Source organism: Syngnathoides biaculeatus, chromosome 16, assembly GCF_019802595.1.
Source record: "Syngnathoides biaculeatus isolate LvHL_M chromosome 16, ASM1980259v1, whole genome shotgun sequence".
NCBI classification, from domain to species: Eukaryota; Metazoa; Chordata; class Actinopteri; order Syngnathiformes; family Syngnathidae; genus Syngnathoides; species Syngnathoides biaculeatus.
The window spans coordinates 19702749-19727993 of NC_084655.1; the positions used below are offsets into that span (position 1 = coordinate 19702749).

At 45.6% G+C, this 25245-nt stretch overlaps 2 protein-coding genes across 3 annotated transcripts in view; one reads left to right on the forward strand and one right to left on the reverse strand.

The window, feature by feature from the left end:
- The window catches only part of hs3st2 (heparan sulfate (glucosamine) 3-O-sulfotransferase 2), a 230524-nt gene that overhangs the window by 57283 nt on the left and 147996 nt on the right, over window positions 1-25245 (reverse strand). For both annotated transcript variants that reach the window (XM_061847388.1, XM_061847387.1), the window contains exon 4: window positions 11407-11479. The gene's annotated coding sequence lies outside the window, so the exon portion shown is untranslated. The remainder of the gene's footprint in view (window positions 1-11406; window positions 11480-25245) is intronic.
- Window positions 8912-25245, forward strand: part of hs3st4 (heparan sulfate (glucosamine) 3-O-sulfotransferase 4) — a 96504-nt gene continuing 80170 nt past the window's right edge. Inside the window, exon 1 of the mRNA XM_061847383.1 lies at window positions 8912-9631. Within this exon, the coding sequence (XP_061703367.1) occupies window positions 9084-9631 (548 nt within the window). The 5' untranslated portion in view covers window positions 8912-9083. The remainder of the gene's footprint in view (window positions 9632-25245) is intronic.

The following is a 25245-nucleotide window of genomic DNA, read 5'->3' on the forward strand; positions in this document are numbered from 1 at the left end:
CGGAGAAGACAAACAATGGCGCAATGAAATGTAAAATAGCATCAGAATTGCACCGGCGGTGGATGCACTTGTCTGCGATTCCACACCTGATGTAGCCAGTAGAGAGAATTTCACTCTTTCAACCTTGCTTTTTTTTTTTTTTTTTTTTTTTTTGCTCTGCGGCGCTGGGATTTACTTTCACACATTGCTGTGTCAGATGTCAGAAAGAAACAAGAGGGTCAGTGTTTATTGCCGCCTTCAGAAAACTAAAAAAAAAACACATCGAGCTTCTCCCTCAGGTGCATTTATCCCCAACACGACTTCCATTTCTCCCCTTCACTCTTCGGTGGAATACAGTCAAGGCGCAACTCGTGTCCTTGTGGACTCCTTGACAATGAATTACAACTCGAGTCAAGAAGAAACTTCATACTGGTTGTGGAAAAAAAACCTCACAAATCTTCCGTTCATTCCTTCTTTCACCACGTGTGACTCTTGATCTTCCCACTTGCGTCCGCTGTCCAGTTCCCCACCCTAAGATGTGTCGATCCATCGAACCGCCGTAACCGACGGGATTCGCCGGCTACAAACCCAACGACAGCTCCAGTAGCCGAATCCGAAAGACAATTCCAGCGGCCCGTGAGATCGACGCTATCGCAACTTCTGGACCTTGATACAGAATAACGACCGTCGTACTTGGCTGCAACAACAAGATGTCGATCACTGACTTTCAAGAACACGGCCAGCATTTAAAATGAGTCCTCTCATCCGTGAAGTGCGGAACTACTTTAGAAGCCTTGAAAGTGATGCCGTTCACTGAAAGGTCAGATATGTTTTATAAAGTTAAGGAACCATATTTGGTAACTGATGGTTGTTTACCCTCACGCCATGTCATTTTCAAACGATCATTAGACCTCTATCTGTATTGTCCGACAAGACTCTTCAGACAAAAGTTAAATACGTGTTAGCTAGTGATACAAATATGATAAGTAAAAATGAACAAAGCCAAAAGATGCTCGGCCTCTCACATCTAATGACTCGTTGCCTACCGCGTTGACTTTAATCCGCACTTTGCCACTGAAGCAGGTGGAGCTTATCTCTTTAGCGTGCCCTTCAGTTATGGTTTACCGTCGTGGACGCAAGAGTCTCCCGTAATCCCTTAATTAGGCAGTGACGTGCCCGTTCATTTAGCATGCAAGGCTGGAAAAAACACAAAACACCTCCAACCTTCCCTTCACTCCATTTCCAGTCACACGGAGGCCGGCGTTAATGATCTCGGCAAGTGGCGACGATCCATTAGAGCACGGCATCGAGTGTACGTGTTCCTGATCCAGTTGATGAATCCCCCTTTGGTGCTAGACCTTGTTAGAGGTTACACCTGGGAACATCTGGAGGCTCAAGTGGAGAGGGGACGCCCCCCTGACCCCGGTCCTCTCAGTAGTGTCGTCAGACGCTAACATTCCGCCTGGGGAAATAATATTCCACAGCGGGGAGAATGCACAAGGCCCAAATGTGTTCAAAGGGCAAAAGAATGTTATAGTTCCACTTATAGTACATCTTATAATCGGGAGGAAATTAGATCCCCCCCAAAAACTCAAGAAAACATGGTCTCCCTTGACAATACTTTGCGAAGAGTCTCTATTGCTGTGCTAATTGTCGCCCATTAGGAAGGAAACGGCACACAGTTGGCGGTGTGTTACATCAGTCAAACATCAACGCCCTAACGATAGCGCTGGTTCAACACAAAAGGCAGAGAACGGGAGTAAATATCTTGGCAAGGCACAAAATGCTACTCAAATTAACTCCAGTCAAAGAGGAAGAATAAAACATATTCTGTGATATTTGGAATGTATTTCAAATCACAATTGCTTCAGATATGGTTATTATTTTAGTTAGAAGAAGGTTGACTAAAAACATAAATGCCATCTGTAGAGCGAAGAGACTATCCATCCATTACACTGCCTATCCTAAGTTTGAAGCATCTGCTAAAGGAGAAAGGAAGGAAGTAACAAGGTATAAATACTTAATTACACTTAGCCTTGTAAGGGCTAAATATAGAAAAACATTAGCATTCTTTTTTAGCCTTCTAGATGTTGGAGGATGCCTATGATTCTGATTTTGTAGAAATGAAGAGTTTTCAGTTTTACGAAAAGGGAAACACCCAAATCTCCCAAAACATTCTAAGGAAAAAAAGGACAACAATCGGACAACAGTCGAATATACCGTGTCGAATATCGTGGAGTTTATAATATTGCCACAGATAGTTGTCATGAGCCAGACTTGGCCACTGCCAAGAGGGGCGTGGCCACGCTGTTTCACATTGGGACTGTAATTAGACGGGCATTTAAATTGGAGTTTTTGTCACTTTTGCCAGTTCGTTGCCTTGCGTTAGTGAGTTGCATTCACTTCCTGTGGGACTCTCCGCTGCTACGCATACGTTAAAGTAACCCTAGTCACAGCAATTTTGTGCCCTTTGTATTTGTTCTTGTCTTGTTGAGTTGTTAGTTTGCGCCACAGTCATCGGAACTTGCTACATGTCTTTTGGATCCCGCCTAGCCTAACGTTTCTGTACCTGTGCCTTGCCGGACTGCTACATCGTCCCCAGTTTCCGGAATAAACTATATTGAACATTACGCCTCTGCCTTGAAGTCCTGCATTTGGTTCTGCCCCTGTACCGGAGGTTCGTGACAGATAGTCTCAAATACTGCTGCTGTATATGAAATACAGTATTTATTCAATTCTGATCCTGATAAAAAAAATGTTCATTCTATGTTTTTTTTTTTTTTTTATCTGCACTTCTAAGTTAAGTGCGTAATGAGAGTACTTTTTAGCAATAACATTTTCCTGGACCACCTAATGGTTTGGACTAATTGTTGCATCCCGATCAACTCAACGATCAATGAGGCCGCATCCAGGTCCGATTAAGCAGGGATCTAAAAGGTCAGCAGGAAATGGGACAAAGCCCAAAGGAGTCAGCCCGAAGGCGGTTGGCAACTGAATTTAATACACATCCATCACTTTTATCATCTAATTAGCGGCCCGCGCGGCAGACCGGTCAACACTGTGGGGAAGGAGGATTATTGACCGACGAAAAGGACGGTATCTATCAACCCTCCCACCCCCACCCCCCGCCTGGGACATAGCAGAGTGGCGGTCGTGGAAAAGTGTTATAGGGGGGTACGGGACGACATTAAAAAGGCGAACGCACCGAAGAAGTGAACCGGTTCATGGTACTAAATCTCTTTTGAAATTTTGCATTATTTGTTTGCATTAACCTAAATCGGAAGCAAACCTTTATGCGACATGCATTTGTCTTTGTTTTGACAGTAAACCTCAACTGGGAGCAGGAATACACACCTTGAAGCCTCTGAAAAATGTTCCTTGTCTGTCAAACTGCTGCTTGTCGAGAAGTCAGACAAGTTCTTGCCAGCGTATAGCGGTTGTATCGCAGAAATTATCAGAATCCGTACCCTGAAAAACTCGTAAGTTTGCGCACTTGTATCGCAAGGCATCGCTACATTTGTATTCAAACAATTGCTACTATGGTCCCTCAGTCGGAAAACGGTGGCGTGTCCTCTCCAGGTCGGGTATGAGATCCTTCCCCAAGTGAAGGAGTTCAACTTCCTTGGGGTCTTGTTCACAAGTGAGGGAAGAACAGAGCGGGAGATCGACAGACGGATCGATGCAGCGTCTGAAGTGATGCGGACTTTGTATCGGTCTGTTGTTGTAAAGAGGGAGCGAAGTCGAAAGGCGAAGCTCTCAATTTACCGGATACAAGCGGCTGAACAGAGTTTCCTCCGCAGGGCGTCCGGTCTCTCCCTTAGAGATAGGGTGAGAAGCTCGGTCATCCGGGAGGGACTCAGTGTTGAGCCGCTGCTCCTCCGCATTGAGAGGAGCCAGATGAAGTGGCTGGGGCATCTGTTCCGGATGCCTCCCCGACACCTCTCCTGTTGAGGTATTCCGGGCACGTCTCACTGGAAAGAGACCCCGAGGACAACCCAGGAGACGCTGGAGAGACTATGTCTCTCGGCTGGCTTGGGAATGACTCGGGATCCCTCCGGACGACCTCGAAGAAGTGGCTCGGGGAAAGGGAAGTCTGGGTATCCCTGCTGAAGCTACTTCCTCCGCGACCTGACCCGGAAAAGCGGTAATGGATGGATGGACAATTGCTACCCTTCTTAAAAGGGCTAACGCTGTTCATATCAGTTGAGGCCGATGAGGAAATGATGATCCCGTTCCTCTCTTTCAGTCTCTGTCAAATAACGGCGTGATCGGCCTGATAATTGCTCCCGTCAGCTTTAAACAGTGCTGCGCGATTCAATTACACCGAGGTAGAGTAAAGTAACACTCTGGATGCTTGGAGGATGCTCATCTCAGCCCCGCCAGAGTCTCCGCACAAGACAGAGTTGACAAGCGGGGCGGTTTTTCAGCGAGGAGACCCAAATATCAAGGTGGCAGCGCGGCACCTCGCCTGAGAGTATGTTGCCGGGGTGCCGGCGGGTCTGACGCATTTCGCCGTGACAGCGCGAGAAATTGCGCAGGTCCACTGGAGGGGGTTTTAGACAAGCATTGTCTCGGAGTCTTTGGGGGTTGTAGCAGGAAAACACGTCGCCCGCAGTGCCCCCCCCCCCGTCGCTGCATCGCTTCAGCCAAGTGTTGGCAGGTGTTGTGTGGGACGGCGGGCAGCGTTTAACCTCCACGGCTCCACCACCGGCCGAGCTCGGGCCCCAAGTGGCACGCAGGCGCCGGTTGGCCTCTTTACTTGGGGAAAAAAAAAAAACTGGAGGATGAAAAACATTTACAATATCCTGACACAATCAGGCGAAGAACTAGACTGCGACCTATAAAGATACTGTAAATGTTTGCAATAGTTTCTTTTTTTATACATACGTTTTGCAGTGTATTGTACTGCATATTTAGTTCTGAAGATCTATTTTATCAGTTTTTTAAAAATCATAGCAGATTTTTTTTTAAAAAATGATCACATTCTTATTCTACTCAAATAATGGTTAGTTAACTATTTCAGTCAATTTTAATCAATGTGAAGTTATTCACGCATTGTTTTCACTAATCAAACACCCATCCATCCATTTTCTTTGCTGCTCGCTTTCCACCGAGAGGCATCTATTCCTTATCCTCTGCGAAGAGAAGCAGAGACCTTCTCCATATATTCATAGTGGATATATATATATATAATGTATATTCACAGCATAATGGCATGCACACCGGAAGGAGGAGCTCAATGTCTATTTTCCATCCATTTTCTTAGCCGCTTAGCCTCACGAGGGTCGCAGGGAGTGCTGGAGGCTATCCCAGCTGTCAGTGGGTAGGAGGCGGGGAATACCCTGAACTGGTTTCCCAGCCAATCGCAGGGCACATCACACTTAGGAGCTATTTAGAGTGTCCAATGAATGTTGCATGTTTTTGGCAGGCACGGGCAGAACATGCAAACTCCACACAGGCGAGTCCGGGATTGAACCCAGGACCTGAGAACTGTGAGGCCAACGCTTTACCAGCTCATCCACTGTGCCGCTTCTACTCAAATATTACCCCGTTAATTTTTATTTGTAGTCTAACATTGGTCTAATTGATTTAGATTCTATTTTTCTTTAATTTTCAACTAATTATCATTATTATGAACTCAAGAATTGGTGTAATTACTTTTTAAGAGGTTTTTTTTCCAAAATTTATAAATTTAAATGTAGTCAAATAGTGTGTACCATTTTGAAGTAATGAAAAATTAGATTTGATCAAATTGTGTGGTTATAAAGTTGCCAGTACAAGAGTATGACATGTTCCTTCTTTTTTTCCCATGACAGTCCACTTCCGTTGGGGAGGAGGTGTCATTTAGTCATGTAAAAATAAATAAAATGCACAAAAAACTGAAACTGTTTATAGTGAAACCTCAAAAATCTTAGCGAGTGTCTGACGATAAAAGAGGATCACGCGGCTTCACTCGGGAATGTGGATGATATAAGCGTTATAAACAAGGAGATACGCTTTGCGCATTTTTTTTTTTTTTTACCTCGGGGCAAGTTTAAACAAAAATCCCAGTCACGGTATTGATTTAATGACATCAAAGACGAGAGCGGTGTGAAAAAAATATATTGGTCAATTGGAATCTAACCTGCAGCTAGCCCAAAAGTTTTTGAAGTGTATCAGATACGAGACGTGGCATACGTCAGGGGTGTCAAACTCTTTTCAATCCTCACGGGCCACGTTGTAATTCAGCAGTTTTGACTGTGAAACAATAATGTTTAATCGTCTCATCATATTTATATAATCAGTTTATTAACCAATTTTGGAATCAGAAATCAAGGCTAACGTCTTTTTGAACTATTCAAGGTTTGGTAACACAAAAATGCTTGTAATATCTCAACTTGATCATGATTTTTACAAGGATCATGGAAATGGAAACTCTAGATTGAGCTTAGTGAGCCGCACAAAATCATGTGGTGGGCCAGATCTGGCCCCGGGGCCTCGAGTTTGACACCTGTGGTGTAAGTTAATAAGTTAGTGACACACACTTTTAAACGCCTCTTCCAAGTCCACAAAACACGTAGACTGGTTGCGCAAACTACCAAGCGGACCCTGCCGAGGGCCCAGAACTGGTCCACGGTTCAACAGCCAGGACGAAAACCACACTGCTCTTCCTGAATCTGAAATCCGACTTTATGATGGGTCTTCCTGAACCCCGAATAGACCTTACCAGGGACCTTAAGGAATACAATCAACTTGGAACACACCCTCCGCTCCCCCCTTCTTGAAAAAGGGTGACCAGGACTCTGGTCTGGCCGTCTAGAGGCACCGTCCCCGATGTCAGCGTGACGTTGCAGAGGTGTGCCAACCAGGACAGCCCCACTGAGGTACTTTTTTTTTAAGCCACCTCTGCGACCTCAACCCCAGAGACAGAAGAAACCACCACAGAGTCTCCGGACTCGACTTCGAACGCCGCCTTGGTGGGAGTGAGGAGGTCTTCAAAGTATTCGGCCCACTGTGTTGAGGTCAGCAGCGTGCTGTTTTCCCCTCCAGAGACACCAGATGGCGGGCCACATTTTTCCTCGAAGCTGTATCACCGAGTCAAAAATGTGATAAAATGGCTCATAGGAAACTTAGTTACTAATATTTTAACAGGTTGCTAGGCTACAGCATCTACGCCAGCATCCACACAGCTACTGGTGCATTTTTTCAATACCAAGTCACCTGAAAGATATTTTATAAACTCTATTGTAAGATATGCTTGAAGTGATAAGCGTTTCGGAATACTGTAATAGTTTTATTTTTTCTTCGCCGCTTATCCTCACGAGGGTCACGAGAGTTTTGGAGCCGATCCCAGCTGTCAACGGGCAGTAGGCGGGGTACACCCTGAACTGGTCGCCAGCCAATCGCAGGGCACACAGAGACATATTCGCACTCACAATCACACCTTGGGGCAATTTAGAGTGTTCAATTAATGTTACTTGCTTTTGGAATGTGGGAGGAAACCGGAGTACCCAGAGGAAACCCACGCAGGCACGGGGAGAACATGCAAGTTCCACACACAGGCGGGTCCGGGATTGAACCCGGAACCTCAGAACTGCAAGGCCAACGCTTTCCAGCTGAACCACCTTGCCGCCAGTTTTATTTTAATTTTTTACGACTCTGCATCTACTGTGTGACCGGTGTGAATAGACAACTTTTATTTAGTAGTTAAATATGTATCTCGCATGCAAATAAATTGACTTGATTGGCTGATTGATAATAGCAGTAATGCCATCAATAATAATAATGACTAACTGATGTGATTATCATGATTATTACTCAAAGACAGAAGGTGCCGGAGGAGTGCTTTTTAAAAAATGTACATTTATATATCCTTTTTTAATGATGTGGTGGTGATGATTATTTTACGTCCAATCTTTTTTTACGTCGTTGCTCAGTTTTACACCCGCGTTTTTTTTCCTCCCCCTTTTGTGCTAAAGTCACTTCGGCGCAATCCATTTTCGAACGCCTTTTTTCATCCGATACGAGCGTCTCTCTTTCCGATACCTCCCGCCTGATGTGGAACTGTTGCTCCTCCTCCTCCTCCTCGTTGTCGTGCATGCGCGCGGGGCGGCTCAGGCGGCTTTCCGTGCGTTGGAGTGCTTCAATGGGACACCAGCAGAGTGCAGACACGAGCTTTTAAGCCCAATAATGTGAAGAAGCTTTTTTTGAAATACGACAATAATATGATATAAAAAAAAAAAAAAAAAAAAAAAAAAAGCAGCTCTGGACTTTTATAGTGGGGGAAGGCGGGTGAGGGGCCTAATGAAATTGACGTCACGGGAACGACACGGGTGGGGCGGGAGGCGGGGGGGGGTGCTCGGGGTATGATCCCCCACGCCGACCCCCCCCCCTCCCCACTAAAAATGAAGGCGTGTAGTAACACGCGTGTGAGTGAGGAGCGAGCGAGAGAGCGATCGAGCGAGCGAGCGCCACGGATTGAGTGTGCGTCTGCAGATGCTTTGGCGGTGGGAAAGAGTAGATGTGTTTTGAACCTCCTCGGTTTACTTTTTTTATTGTTATTAATTTGCGGTGGGGGGGTGACCCCCCCTCCCTGACCAAGTGGAGACTATCTTCTTACTCCTGCTGGTTGAAGAAGGATTACTACGATGATGAGATTATTGGCTGGATCAGTGGTTCGGTTGTGGACGGATGAGAGGCGCACTTGACCGGCATCACTTCTTCACTCCCCCCTCCCCTTTCTTTCTTTGCATGTGCATCCACGCTCTCATTTGGACAGACGCCCACCCCGCCGGAACCTCGCAAGTTGGCTCCGATAAATTCTGACATTTTCTGTCAGGGATCAACTAATCGATCCTTAAAAGAGACAGAAGGGGGAGAGGGGTGGGGGGAAACTCAGAATTTTAACGACCCCCCCCCCCTCTCTCTGATAAATATGCAGTTCGGCGTGCTCGGCTCGGCTCGGTCCGGCTTCACGCCTCTCTTTCTTTTCTTAAACAGCGGGAGCTGCGGCATGGACTAATTCTTGCTGATTTCCTTTTTTTTTTTTTTTTTTTTTTGTCAATGCAAGACCCGCAGAGGAAACATGTCTGGCCAGTTCCCTGAGAGGACCCCCGTTGTCAGAGATGGCATTCTGGTCCGGCACTGTCGCCTCTAAAGTGCCCCGGAAGATCTTGTTCATGTTCACCCTCTCCCTGTCCGTCACCTACTTGTTCTACAGCTTGATGAGCTGCTACAACTCGCTGCAGTTCCCGCTGCAGGACAACTTCCCCTACCAGGCTCGGTCGGCCGGGACCGAAGAGACGACGCTGGGGAGGGACCAACTTTACTCCAGCTCGCCGGGCTTCGTCGAAGCCCATTCGGGCCGCAGGAGCACGCCGGTCTCCGTCGTGGAGTCGGAGGAAGACCAGAAGGAGGGCGGGTATCATGCCACCCAGCGGGTGTCCTCCACCGAGCCGACCCGCCTCCGGGTGGCCACAGAGGGTGACCTGCGGGTGAACTGCACCTCGGATTACGGCGAGAAGAAACTCCCCCAAGCCATTATCATCGGGGTGAAGAAAGGGGGCACGCGAGCCCTGCTGGAGGCGCTCAGGGTACACCCGGACGTTCGAGCCGTCGGGAACGAGCCGCACTTCTTCGACAGGAACTACGAGAAGGGTCTGGACTGGTACAGGTGAGTGGTAGCCCCAAACTCTTGGGGCTACGTTGGATTGCGACCCAGATGGTACCTAAAAGGTTCCCCGTGGCATAAATTAAAACCGAAACTGCTCGAAAGGTACAATGCCTCGTCGTGACGAGGGCGGTCCCCTGAACAATCAGGTTGCGCTTTGACAGACCGTTTTTTGGGGGGTTTTTTTTGGACCTGGGGCCATATTTGTACCCGCTTTGATTTAATTACGCTGCATCGACTCAGCTAATTTGCCCAAAAGGGTACATTAGTATAGTAGCTTAAGCGGTACGATGTCTTGTCACCAGGGGGGCTACCCTGAACAGGTGGTCTTTATTTGTAGACTTTGAGAACATATCTTCTGGATAAACCCACCTCAGAGACCATCGATTGGTCCTATCGGTTCCAAGAGTGTAGCTTGCATTTTTAGGGTACAATGTCTTGGTAGATGAAAAGCTCTGGCTTGACACGTGACCTTTTGGACTTGGGAACATAATTGCACCAGCTTTGATTGGAAACGGTTCTAAGCCTTCCCTTGGTGGCCATTAATAAGCCCCCAGGGGTACATTCGGGGAGACTGTACCCAGAACTGGTCCACGTTCAAATACTAACACCCCCCCCCCCCACACACAATGGGCATATACCCGGTGGTCATGTCGCCTTGGAGACCAATAATTAGTCCGAAAGGATACAGAAAAGTAGCTTGAACATTTCGGGGTACTAGATCTTGTCGCTAGGGTGGTTCCCTTAAAGGTTCTCTGTGACATTTGCCCTTTACAATCTTGGGAGAATACTTGGATTTCCTTGGAAACGGGAAAAAGTGGAGTAATTAGCCGTTAGGGGTAAGTCAATGTAGGCTGGCTTTTGAGGGGTTCGATATCTTGTCGAAAGGTTGGTGCCCTTGCAAAGTACTGGACCCTCTGGAACGCAGCTCGCCCATTTTGGTCCTCGAAGAAGTTAACGTGGATTTGATTAATTACCCCAAAGGGGGGAACATTACTGTCCATTGCACCTTGAAAACGTCTCATCGCATCTTGAAAAGTTTTGCTTTGACACTTCATTGTTACAATCTGGGAGGTTTCTTGGCGGGGAAAGGGTGCAAAGAGTTTCTTTGGACTAGTCCAAAATGGCACATTGAGAGTAGATGGTACTTTCGAGTGTACTATGTCTTGTAAATGGGTTGTTATCCGAAAGGACTTTGTTTTGACACATCGCCATTAAACTACACGGAATATTCTGAACCCATGAAAAAGATACAAAAAGTAATTAGCCCTAAGGGATCTCCTGTTTTAATGCAGGCTGTACCATACGTACAGTCGTTCGAACAGACCTTGAATATTTTGGACGCTGGATAATTAGTCCTCTGTGGTACATGAGTGTCGATTGTACCATGCGGGGATGGAAATTGACACCTACTGTTGCCCCCACCACGATCCTGCACATTAGTTGGTTAGTTTTATAGTCAGAAATTTACGGAATCTGGCAAAACTGCAAAAGGAAGCCGACGTGCTTTCCACTAAATTGTTTTGTGGTTCTTTTCTGCGATACGCTCAAAAAAGAACTGAAATAAAGACAGCTTTGTGCGGGTATTGTCCACTCACTGCAGGTCTTGCGTAGTTGCAGGATGCACACGATATGATGAACTTGAACTGAACAACGGCCACCTAATTTCATCTTACGAGTTTATCGAGGTAACGCCCTGTCGGTGGGCAAATTTTTTTGTTTTGATGAGCATAAATTTGAGATACGAGCACTATATAGAGGCAGTAAAAACAACTTACCTCACTTCACAAGCGGCAGTTTGGCAGAAAAGATCCTTAAAGCTGTTTATTGCCACACCCTGTTGACGTTTTCCTAAAAACAAAACAGAAAAAAAGAGAATTGTGTATTTAGAACAACCACATAGCTTTGCCTTAAGAAACTCTGTTTAACAATGTAAAATGCCATAGACGGGATAACAAATGTCAGTGTTATCACCCTTGAAGCAATGGATTGTTGAACAGAAATGGTAGAACAGCATGGAGACAATTTTTACAACACCGACGGGCATCTATTCCTTATCCTCTGCGAAGAGAAGCCGAGACCTTCTCCATATATTCACAGTGGATAAATATTCATATATATTATGCATATTCATAGCGTCATGGCATGCACACCGGAAGGAGGAGCACAATGTCTATTTTCCATCCATTTTCTTAGCCGCTTATCCTCACAAGGGTGACTGGGACTGCTGGAGCCAATCCCAGCTGTCAACGGGCAGAAGGCGGGGTACACCCTGAACTGGTTTCCCAGCCAATCGCAGGGCACATCGAGACAATCACACCTAGGGGCAATTTAGAGTGTCAAATTAATATTTCACATTTTTCGAATGTGGGAGGAAACCGGAGTGCCCGGAGGAACCCCACGCAGGCACGGGTAGAACATGCAAACGCCACACAGGCGGGTCCGGAATTGAACCCCAGACCTCAAAACTGTGAAGCCAATGCTTTATTAGCTGACCCAAAGTGCCCGCCACGATGTCTATTTTATTTTTCGTAATTACTCGTGAATATTTTTGAATAGCGCAATATTATCCTTACTATTTTTCTCATTTATTTGAACTTGAACGTTACATTTTTTTTAGTTGTTTTGTTAGGGGGCAGCTTTCATGGACACGAAGGGAGCTGTAATTCTGTACCTTTATGACCAAGCCACCTGAAAAACACTTAAACTGTGAAAATAAATTACTTTTTTTTTTTTTTTTTTTGGTCCAAATCTTCCACAAAATGGTAATGTTATTGAACTATGCGATCATTTGACATCCAGTACTGTATTTTCTAAAGTTGCGCCACTGCTTTTCTCACAAGAGAGTGCGTTTGTGTGTGGAGCGCAAGTGTTTACACCGCCTTTCATCAAGCCCGGCCGCCGCCGCTGACATTCACCCTTACTGCAGCTTTATTGGTCACAAAAGAAGTCTGTGTATCATCGGCATGTTTGAGAGCGGGAAAGCGGGGAGGGAGTGTGGGGCAAAAAAAAAAAAAAAAAAAAATCAATTTGAAGGTTCACCCGTGGTCAGTGTGTCACAGCTCGCTTGGACGGCGCTCGCGTATCAAAGACGATGTCCGACCGTGGGAATTCAACATTTTCCGCGGGGGGAAAATGGAGTCAAAGAGCTGTTTATCCATATTTGTTTTCCGGTTGAAGCCAGTTTGCCACCGCTGCTGCCCGAGCATCTGTTTGGTCTTCCTGCGCTGACGTGCTTTTGGCTGCACGTTTAGCCTTTGCTAATACGGCCTCTTTCATTAGGCGCACGGAGAGAGGCTCATTACACCGTGAACACGGCGCACTTACATAAATACATGTGACTTTTAGGGCCCGCCGGACAAACAAATCCCTTTACGGGCTACCGATTAAGTAGAAACTGGTTTGACCCGGCACATAATGTTAATGATAACATAATGTACACCAGGAACTGTATTTCCTGTTGCATTCTCTTTTTTTTTTTTTTTTTGTCAGTGTTCTGTACCCACAGAATCTGAAGTTTTGCATTAGTAGTAAAGAAAGCAGTAATAAAGTCATTATTACAGGAAATAGTTGGATAAAAAAAATTTGAGTATGGGCGGTACGGTGGAGAAGCTGGAAAGCATTGGCCTCACAGTTCTAAGGTCCCCGGTCCGATCCCGGACCCGCCTGTGTGGAGTTTGCATGTTCTCCCCGTGGCTGCGTGGGTTTCCTGCGGGTACTCCGGTTTCCTCCCACATCCCAAAAACTTGCGACATTAATTGGACACTAAATTGCCCCCGAGGCTGTTTGTCTGAATGTGCCCTGCGATTGGCTGGCGACCAGTTCAGGGAGTACCCCGCCTCCTGCCCGTTGACAGCTGGGATAGGCTCCAGCACTCCCCGCGATGGATGGATTCGAGTATGGAAAAAAAAAAAAAAGTCATAACAGTAAATATGGCAGTAACTGAGCATCTCTTCCAGAGCGGGGTAAGCCCTCCCTATTGTGCGGAAATTAACTATTATTAACTATTAACTATTGTAACCTCAAAAAACATCTAGTCTCAGTATCGCCCTTATCTGAGGAACCTCCTGTGTATGCTTCACAGTAGAATTATGTAATATAATGTACGCAGCGATACAAATTAAGAGAATATCTCATATTGCCATGCAAGGGACTTGTGTGCACCGTCACTTGTTGCTAGGTAAAATTTGTGCTTTTGCTTCATCTTCAAACAGAAGGACCGGACTCTACCAGAAGAATGTTGAAATATTTTGAGAAAAATAAAAACAATCTGCAATGTGGTTCACCTAAAACTTTAAAAAAAATTGAACAGTGACTGACTTCATTTAACACTTGCATTTACTATTTATGACTTATGACGAGGACTACAGCGGATTGCATCACCAAAGAGAAAAAAAGTTCGGCTCCGCCATGAGTCACTGATGACAATTATTTATGCAGACGGCGTCACGGGTTGTTTGTGAATAATGCATTTCTGCCGACATTTGGGGCTAATGCGGTCTTAACGGACACGGAATTACGAGGGGGGGGGGGGTTACAGATGTTCGTCGGCATTTGACATTGGCGCTCTGCGAAAAAGGAACTCCTCGTAAATCCGAGGCGCCGCATTTGAACGGCCGCGATAAGCAAAAACGGCGCGCAAGACGAACGTCGAGGGATCATCGCGGTGCTTATCACAGCCATTGGGTTTGCGGGTTCAATTGCCGTTACGGTTAGTGATGACGAGTCTTAAGTCTTACATACTGTTCGGAGCAACAACAATACACTTCAATTTGATGGCTTTTCCTGAAATTATTCAAAATACGCAAATCTGTTTAAAATGTCATTCTTTTGTACAGTTGCCACAACGTTTGTGTACACTGAGGCGATATTAAATTTTACATATGATGTATTGGGAAGCAAGCAGACTCGTATGTAGTGTCACCCATCCATCCATCCATCCATTTTCTTAGCCGCTTATCCTCACGAGGGTCGTGGGGAGTGTTGGAGCCTAGATAGATAGATAGATAGATAGACAGATAGATATAAGAGACAACCAATTACTATTATTGATCCAATACAACTATCCATCCTTCCATTTTCTTTGCCACTTATCCTCACAAGGGTGTCAGGGAGTGGTGGAGCCTATCTCAGCTGTCAACGGGCAGGAGGTGGGGTACACCCTGAACTGGTTGCCAGCCAATCGCAGGGCACATCGAGACAAACAGTCGCACTCACAATCACACCTATGGGCAATTTAGAGTGTCCAAATTAATGTCGTATGGTTTTTGAGATGTGGGAGGAAACCGGAGTGCCTGGAGTAAACCCACGCAGGCACGGGGAGAACATGCAAGGCCAACGCTTTCCAGTGCTGCCCTGTAGTGTCACCATTATTGCATAATAATAATAATAATAATAATAATAATAATGTTGTTATCACTGATATGATGAGTGTTTAATTGTGTGTACATTTTGGTGGTGTTGCTGGCAAAATTATTTTTACACTTCAATACAAATATTTTCATGATAGCCATGTAAAGATTTTAGCGAGAGGATAATTTTATCTCGGAATGTTTCTTTTTCTCTCAACTGCAATGAGGAAACTTGGTCAAAAATAATATTTTTTTAAATAAAAAAACAAAAGCATGCTTTTGAGGAAAAAAATGGAAATTACTGCTCGTAAAATGAACTTTTAGGGTTATTTTCCAGTTGAATGAAAATTGACTACATTGGTAATGAGTGGAAGATTCATTCAAGTTATTTTGGAGCTTTGCATGAGACGTTGAGCGGTTTTGGTTGTCCTCAAACGGGCCCATATTGGCCATCGCTATCATTTTTTCGTTTTTTTTATTGCTCTCATGAACACTTTTTCTTGGGTGTTTTGGGATTAATTAGCGATGTAGCGCTATCTTTACTATGCACAGAGGACTTGCGGCCAACTGCCACTTGGAACGTTCTGAAAGCGGCGTCTCCGTCATCAGGATTTCAACTCATTTGCTCTCCAGAGCATGACTCAACCTCACTTCACCTATCTGTGTACCAGAATTAGCCATCAATCCATCTTCTTCTCCTATGAGAATAAAAAAAAAAAAAGATATTACACTGATGAATTTGCATGCACCGCATACTGTATGCAGCAAAGTTTTTGTTTTGCATGCAAGTGACGCTCCGGCCCTTCTTTTCACTTGACGCGGATCTCCTTGGATCACCTTCAGCGGTCCTCCGAGCTCAGAAATGGGAGAAGAAGAATCCGTGGCCGTTTTGACACGACACCCTGACACGAACGTCGCGATCGCACTCACTAAAACGCGACGCCGTTTCCCCGCGTCGGATTACCCCCCCCCAATTCAGCCGAATCCCGCTCGAAAATCACGCGTGACCTCGTCGCGTAATCGGGCCGGAAGGCGAGAGAGCTTTTCCATCGAGTCAATCAATGGAAGTGTGAACCGGTGTCAGAACTCAGACGGTCTTTATCCGTCTTTTCGACGGCTTCCGCGTTCTGCCGCCCCGATAATAGAACGATAGTCATTAAGGAAGCCTCAAATATCCTCGCGCTCATTCACAGGGAAATTCCTGTCCGAGCTTTTCAACGTTAATATTTCAAACTGCGTCGGCAGTCAAGGGCATTAAACAACAGCTCCGTTATAGGTTTTCACGACCGTACTGTACGTCTATAGCAACGGGCCGCGTGTTCAATATTTATACGAGAGATAAATCACAGGACGGTGAACCAGAACAAAAGTGCTAGCAAGGTTTGCAAGCTCTAATATCGCTGTATTAAAATGACATTTTAACCCTCCTGTGCAATAAAAGGCGAGGGGCCAAGGCTATAAATCTCTCCCAGCCCGACCCTCGTCCTTCAGTGCCGCACGGCGCCATTGAGAAATTACTCATCGATATCTTCCTGATCAGTAGCGATTTCTTCCAAAATACATTGTTTCCATTCCAGCACTACCTTTTTAATTTTTAATATTGGAGTGGAAACTTCAGGCTGTCCATTGGTTCGAATTTACAAAGTCTCTTAAAGTTGTCCCAGTTTCTGAAAATTTGAAACTAGAGCGGAAACATTTTACCGTAATTCTCGGCCTACAAAGCGCACCTGGTTATAAGCCTCACCCAGTACATTTGGAAAGGAAATACCATTTGGTACATGCGTACGCCACAGCTGTATAAAAGCCGCAAGTGGCCACGCTGAAACCCATGTTGAAACACGAGATATTTACAAAGAAAAATGGTACACAGAGTTTAACGCTAGCGCTGCCACGCTAATGCCGCGCTAACAGGGCTGGTTAAAAACAAAAAAACATACTGATATAAATCACTGAGACACGGCAGCAACACCCTAGCGTAGCGCTAACAGGGCCGGTAAAAGTCACTTCCTCGGCACATATATTCCACCGTTCTCACTATTACCTTTTCCGCTAGAGCAGTGATTTCCAATCTTAATCGAGCCAAGGCACATATTTTACAATTGAGAAATCCCATGGCAGACCAACAAAGGTAAACATCACCAAAAATGGATCGATTAATAACTGTATGTACTTCCTGCCATCTAATAGAAGAGGATTTTTTTTTGTTCTGTCCTTCATTTTGCCTCACTGGCATAAATAGATGAATAAAGATACATTATTTCTTGGAGTAAATGTTTTTTTTTTTTTTAGCAATTACATAAAATTGGATAACGCCCCACGGCACACCTGAAGAGCGCTCACGGCACACTAACGTACCCCGGCACGCTCTTTGGGAATCACTGCGCTCGAGTACCCCTTTGCAGGCCGTTAGGAAAAAAATGCAAAAATTCCCCGCATCAAAGCATAAACCGCAGGATTGAAAGCATGCGGGAAAAAAAGTCACGGCTTATAGGGCGGAAATTACGGTAATTTTGTGTTCGACAATGTATCTAGTGGATGTGCCCCATATACAAACGTGCATGTTAATTGGCAAATGTAATTTGGCAGTTTAGCGAAGCTCACCGGTCTTCCGATTAGCACCAAAACGAATCTCATTCCCAGACTTCCTGCATGGAGTTTGCACGTTCCTCCATGTTTCCATGTTCTCTCAGTGCTTGTCTTTTTCTTCCTGGGTACTAGTACGTCTGGGTTGATGTGAATGATTTTTTTTTTGTTTTTTACGTCTTTTTGTGCCCTGTGATTGGCTGGTATCCATTCCAGGTTATAGCTTGCATCGCACTCCAAGTAAGCCAAGACAGCTCAACTGGGATTTTAATGAGAATGATGGGAATAGAAAATGTGTCTCCTTTAGCTTTTCTGAAAAGTGTGGTCAAATTACATGTTCTACTTTACAATTTCGACAGTATTTAGCCTTTGCTGTAAGCTACTTCATCTTATTCTTCGAGCTTAGGAGCAAAAGTGAAAGACTCGCCTTTTTTCTTTAATAATAAAAGACCTGTCACGGAACAAGCCGTGCCTTTGTCGAGGAGTAACGCGGTCCCGTTCACCCTGATGTGCAACGTCGTGAAACTTTTCCTCAGCAATGCAGCGGAGCGCGTTCGAGCGTGGAAAAGAAAGCGAATCCGTCTTTGCGGCGTTCGGGAGATATTACACTCCATTCGCGGGGACGCCGTCAGCAGATTTTACGGGCGTGGGACAGCGGGGCGCTCGCCGGCGCAATCTGTTGTCACGGGGCGAGGTTCCGGGTGACAGTGAGGAAATAGAGCCAAGGGTGTATCCCGGGAGCAGAAGGTCTAAATCCAGTGTTTATCCAGGGCTCAGAGATCCACTTCCCCCGACCTCGGCGGCTTTCCTCGCCGGGGGACCTGGCGAATCCTCATCAGCACGGGCGCAAATATCCCAAGCGGTCGTTTGCCGTCGATTCCGGCTTGGACCCGTGCGCTCCCGGTTTCTCCCCGACACGGAGGGAACCTGCCGACGCCTGATAAGACCGGGACACACGGGCTTGGCCGGCGTGGTGGAATTCCATTTTTAATTCAGCAGCGTGCCACCGGACCTGACGGAACACCGCCTGCAGACTCATCCTCTTCGTACACAATTGCGTTCCCCGTGCTTGGTGGCGTCCCAATATAAGACAGGATTTCTTTGTTTTTTTCTTTTTAGTTATTCTGCTCACAAACTAGTGGTTCCCCCCCCCCCCCAATTATGCAAGCAGGTCCAAATGTTTGTTATTCAGGAGGACCCCACAGAATTCCACCAAAATTAGCAGCGCTTTGTGGAGAGTTCGGGGGGGGGGGGGGGGGAATAGACCCTCAGACCGCTTTCATAAAATTGGGCGGGCACATAACAGGATGCAAAAAAACAAACAAAAAAACACCTCAAGGACTGAAACTGAACAGGAAGTCAGTCATTCAGCTATTTCTCATTCAAAGGTCCTCCCTGGAAAATAAAAAAAAAAACAAACAAAACATAAATTGGCCCTGACACCAGTTTCACTGATCGACACGGAATTATGTCGACATTTTTTTATCATACCAAGATGCACGAATTGAACAGGAAGATGGTCATTTTGGTTTTGAAAGAGTCATTTTGGGCAAACTCCGACAACTGCAGGGATCTAAGACTTACCCCGCTAGAAATGTTCTATGGAACATTTCCAAACAATTTCTAAAGAACTATAGAAATTAAGGACCCAATTCCTATACAAATTCAATTGTTCTGGACAAATTTTATAGAATTATCTATGGATTTCAATAGAATTTCTATAGAAATATTTTTAGCAGGGTAGACAGAAGGCCAGAGCTTCTGGGCGGAGCTTGGAATCAATGATTGATCATTTTGAGTAGAGACAATAAAATAGAGGTTAGAGGGATGACCATTGCTTATTGCATCTTGAACAAGTTAATTGTTCATTATTTTATTTTTTTGTTCGACTATTGAGGTTTTTTTTTTTTTTGGTTTTTAGGATAGAACCTCAATGTTATGGACCGCGAGTTACAGAATATTAATTTTCCGTAGCACAGAATTTCCTCGCGAGCCGGGAAGTTCAATCCGTTTTGCCTCAACTGCTGACTTTCCGACACTCAATTGCACAGAAGCGAGAAAAAAAATCTCGCCAATGAATTATTGCACCCATCGGCTTGTGCTAGTGTACCTAATGTCATTTCTGAGATTTTAAGTTACATACTGTACACAGTGTGTGTGTGAAATTGACATGTCTAGAGAGGAAGCGCGCCAACGAAGATTAGTCAACCAATATTTGTCGGCGTGTGTTCCTGGTTGCAGCACAAACCGATTTCATCTCGCAAATGAAAAGAGCGCAGCGTTCTCACTAGTTAGGCGGACGCGGGCGCTTAGCAAACCTCCTCCTGCGCAAATTACACGCACGAAGGAAACGTTTGGCCGAATGTGTGTTTTGAAGGACATTTAATTGCCGCCTGGATTACGTTCCAACTCTAAGTGCGGCGCTTGGCAGGCACAGCCGCCCGTGTTTCGCTCCGCGGTTGTCGGTTGCTCCTCTTCGTCAAGGGAATGGACGGGGATGACATTTACAAGCGTTTCGTTCAAAGCGGGATCGGTTACAGACGCACTCGCAGAAAAGTTGTGGACAGTTTAAATGAGCTCGCTGATAACGCAACGAGGGCCGTTGTCGGGGGTCCGACGCGATCTGTTCCAAAACAGAGGCTAACCTGACATTTGTCCAGATTTCAAACAGATAAATACAGTGAAGAAAATAAGTATTTGAACACCCTTCTATATTGCAAGATGACTTAGCAATCATGGAGGGGTCTGAAATTTTCATCGTAGGTGCTCGTCCACTGTGAGAGAGATCATCATTTTAATGATTTATTTGTGTGATACAGCTGCAAATAAATATTTGAACACCTGAGAAAACCAATGTTATTATTTGGTACAGTAGCCTTTGTTTGCAATGACAGAGGTCAAAAGCTTCCTGTAGTTGTTCACCAGGTTTGCACAAACTGCAGGAGGGATTTTGGCACCACTCCTCCACACGGATCTTCTCTAGATCAGACAGGTTTCTGGGCTGTGGAAAAGATTTTCTATTGGGTTTGGGTCTGGAAACTGGCGAGGCCACACCAGAACCTTGATATGCTTTTTACGGAGCCACTCCTTGGTTTTCCTGGCTGTGTCCTTCGGGTCATTGTCATGTTGAAAGACCCATCCATGATTTCTAAGAACTTGCAATACACCAGGATGTTCAAATACTTATTTTCTTCACTGTAGTTCTTGTTGATGCTACTCCTTGAGAAATGACAGTTACAAAAAAAGCCAAAGAAAAACTAAAATAGGCAATCAGTTCGTTGACGTTTCCAACTGCAATTTTGCGTAACGTCACGAGAGTCGGAAACTATTGGCGATGAATGTTTTCCTTCTCTCAAAACCTTTTGATGATGCCGTATCTTCTTGTGCAACGAGTGTCACCAAAAAAAAAAAAAAAAAAAACGGCTAAAGAAAGAGCAGAAAGCACAGGGAGTCAATTCTTTGATGTTCCCTGAGCTAAATGCTCAAGTTACGAACTGCGAGCTCTCCCAAACGTCGAGGCTTGCATACCGGACAGAGCTCGGTCCGGAGCTTCAAGCAGAAACGACCGTACGAAAACGCTCAAAATGACAAAAAGTCCGACGAAAAGCTTGTATTGAGCAAACTTGAATAAAAAAAAGTTTGAGCCTGGTGTAGATTGTCGGCTCAAAATTCAGCTTGGAATCACATTCCTATAATTATGCTTTGTCAAAAATGGCACTAATTCATAGTTGTGGCTATAGTTGGGGATGTGGCTATTACACACATTTATTTCCCAATGAAAGAAACTATTCAAACTTCACTTTTTATTGTATTTAAAATTAAACATATTTCCAGTACATTTGTTTTCCTGCTAATAATTATGTCATGTCATTATCAAAGCCGCTTATCCTCACAAAGGTTGCGGGAAAGCTGGAGCCTACCCCAGGCAGCTTCTGGCGAAAGGCGGACTACAACCCTGAACTGGTCGCCAGTCAGTCGCAGGGCAGATATCGACACCATCGGCTGAGCGGGAATCGATCCCACGCTGCATGGACAAAAAGGCAGGCGTGTTGTACCACCACACCATCAGTGACCGCTAATAATTACAATAATAGTAATGATTTTTCCCGATAACGCTAATGTGAAATTCACATCCAGTTTCATCTCTGCTTTAGCTCCTCGCTGGGGTTTCGCTTCGACCCAACAGAGCTTCAAATTTGCTCTCCTACGAATGGTTTTGATCTTATTGTGCTTCTAGAAAGTGGCAGGGAGCAGTAATAAAACTCTCGAGCCAATTTTTGCATAGGGATGGAGATTAAAAAAAAAAAAAAAAAGTGTAGTTAACGGGTATCGCCAATTTTCTCTTTTGGTGCGCCATTGCGCTCTCGCTCCAGCAGTCACACACGGATGCTTTCAAGTGAAGCTCTGTTTGACTTTATTTATTTTTATCCCGCTCTTCTATTAGTGTAGTAGCCGTGGAATACGGTAGCCGTGGGTTATGCTTCTCCAACGAGGCCCATATCTACTTTTTTTTGTGTGTGTGTGCCGGCGCCCATCAAAAGCGATGCAGGGCGCCCGTCTGCAAATGAAACAGACACGGCCCCTTGCGTTAAATCGCGTACCGTCCGTAACGGAAAAATGAACCACGCGGGGTGACGTCATTTCCACGCAAAGGGGGGGCAGAAACGACGCCGCGGTTTACACACGGGCACATCCGAGCAAATAAAGTCTACCCTGGGACAAATGCAAGTGCCAATCACGCTTGTCAAAATTCCAATTTTCTCCCCGCATCTCGGCGTGCGAGGTATTGGGCTGCGGGGGATGCTGCCTCGTGACGCAAGCTCATGCATTTGTTCTGGGGGGGGGGGGGGGGAGAAATGACAGGAGCGGTGCCAGAGCCAAGATTCAGTCACTGTTGGGAATATGCTTCCGAGGCCCGTCCGTGAGTTGACTACTTGACTAATAGGCTGAGGGATGGGGGGCGCTATTATAATATGTCCCATCAAATGCCCGTTTGGCACTTTGGGGGGGGGGGTGCTCTCATCATACCCAACATTGAATCTTGTTAAAAACAAAGTTAATCATGAGCAGAAAATAAAGTACTTCCCCCGACAACACACATTTAATCATGATGAATTTTCCTTGCTTTGGTAAATCGGTTCACAGGTTTGTGTTTTTCCGCATTTTGAGGATTCAAACTAATCAACCAGACAACTGATTTCCTGTCCAACTAGAAGTCAGTAAAGTGTGGTACACACGCGCCAGTTTTAAACATCTAAACCACAGGTGTCAAACTCAAGGCCCGGGGGGCCGGATCCGGCCCGCCACGTGATTTTATGTGGACCGCGACGGCAAATCATCGGTGTCGAAATCTGTGATTCTTGTGAAAATATGTCCCAATGTTTCAAGTTGTCACATATCATAAATGATAATGTTGAGATGTTAATCGGCATTTTTGTGTTACCAAACTTGAACAATGGTTGAAAAAACCCATCGCGCTTGATTTTTGATTCCAAAACTAGTTCTCAAATTTCACGTGTAAATATGATGAAGCGATTCAGGTTTTCTATGGTTTCATCGTAACGGCCCTCTGAGGGAAATCGGAACTACAATGTGGCCTGCGACAAAAATGAGTTTGACACCACTGACTTTAACCATCTGTCCATCCGTATTCTTTGGCACTTATCCCCACGAGGGTCGAGGGAAATGTCTCGCATGAATTATTAATGGCCGTTGTTTTTGCCGCCGACAGTCCGGAGATGACTGCTGACACGAGTTGCATAGCACAACATGAGCGTAATAAGGAGAACGGCCTTCGCATCAAACGCTGGGGATTTAAAACTAACCCGTAGGGTGTAAAAATGTAGAAACATATTTCACGTGTGGATATTTATGGTCTTATGAAATGAAAATCGGATGACAAATAAGCAAAACCAGAAGTACAAACACAGTTTGCATTGAAAGTGAATACTAACATGATCAAAAGTGAACATGGTAGGATGGGGACCGTCTGCTTGGCCAAGCCAAGCTAGCAAACTGCATGCTGTACTTAAAGGGGACATATTTTCCCAAACCAAATCATTTCTAGTATTACCAATGTATTACGGTCTCCATGGTGCCTAGAGTAAACGCGAAATATGAATTAAAGTCATCTGAGTTTATTTACATCACACGCAAAGAGCTCCGCCTTCCTTTCGGAGCCTATCCCAGCTGTCAACGGGCAGGAGGCAGGGTTACACCCTGATCTGGTTGCCAGCCAATTGCAGGGCACATGGAGACAAACGACCAATCGCACTCACAATCACACCTTGGGGCAATTTAGAGCGTCCAATTAATGTTGCATGTTTTTGGGATGTGGGAGGAAACCGAAGTGCCTGGAGGAAAACCCACGCAGGCACGAGGAGAACGTGCAAACTCCACACAGGCGGGGCGGGATCGAACCTGGGTCCTCAGAACTGTAAGGCCAACGCTTTACCATCTGACCCACCGTGTCGCCGGTCAGCAAACCTTTTTTAATTTAACACGACGCGATGGTACCGTTCCATGTTATCTTTTTAATATTTTAGGAGAGCAATAATCCATCCATCCATTTTCTTAGCTGCTTATCCTCACAAGGGTCAGGTAGACCCTGAACTGTTCGCCAGCCAATCGCAGTGCAGATTGACACAAACAGCCGCAGTCACAATCACACCTCGGGGCAATTTAGTGTCCAATTAATGTCGCATGTTTTTGGGAGGTGGGAGGAAACCGGAGTGCCCGGAGGAAACGGGATTGAACCCGGGACCTCAGAACTGTGAGGCCAATGCTTTACCCGCTGATCCACCGTGCCGCCCACATCTAAACCAATTGTTAAAAAATGTTAGCGATCTATCATAGGAGAAGGAAATTCAAGCCTTCGCCTCGCCATCCTGCACACTTCCAATCGGGCTGATGGTTCCCGATTAAGTTACAGTTACATCCCCACTTCGGTACAACTCTTACCGGCGGTGTTATGTCCAGCTCAGGGCACCCGCACGGAACCAAGAGTTCCAAAAAATTTAGAGTGCTTATCAATAAAACCCATCAATTACTGATCGTAAAGAAATGATTCCTGCTTTGACACCCGCTAGAACGATTGTCATCGTCAAGAATGAAGCGATTCAGAGGCAGCGAGCCGACGACAATGGCTTTAATTGTCAAGGTGCTTGGAGACTATTTATCAACCACGCAGACAAAAAAAAAAAAAAAAGATCATCCTGGACTCATTCTTCACAGCATTTCTAGTTAGCTCCTTTCAATCATGGCTGGAAAGACTCAAGAGGCGCGAGCTAATTCTCGTGTTCACGCCCTCTCGGGCAGGCCCCGCGAAGAGCAAAGCGAATCCCGTCGGCTACCACGCGCGCTTCCGTCCGTCGCCTTTCAAGATCCCGGTGGCTTTATGTTGTTTACTTATTCATGCTCGGCTCGCTCCGCCAACATCACCGCGGGGTGTTCCGTTCTACTCGTTTTGGCGCAGCGTGAGGCCGTGTACTCCGCCGCCGTCGACAGCGGGCCAAAGGCGGCCTAGATACGCTAAGACGGGGAGACGCTTTAAAGAGCTGTCGCCACCTAATGTCGTGATGGATGCTGGGTGGGATCGCGTTTGAATCGATCATTTGAAGATATTTGATTGAAAACTGATTAGTAATCCATCATTTGCGACGCAAAGCTCGAGTTATTTTTGTA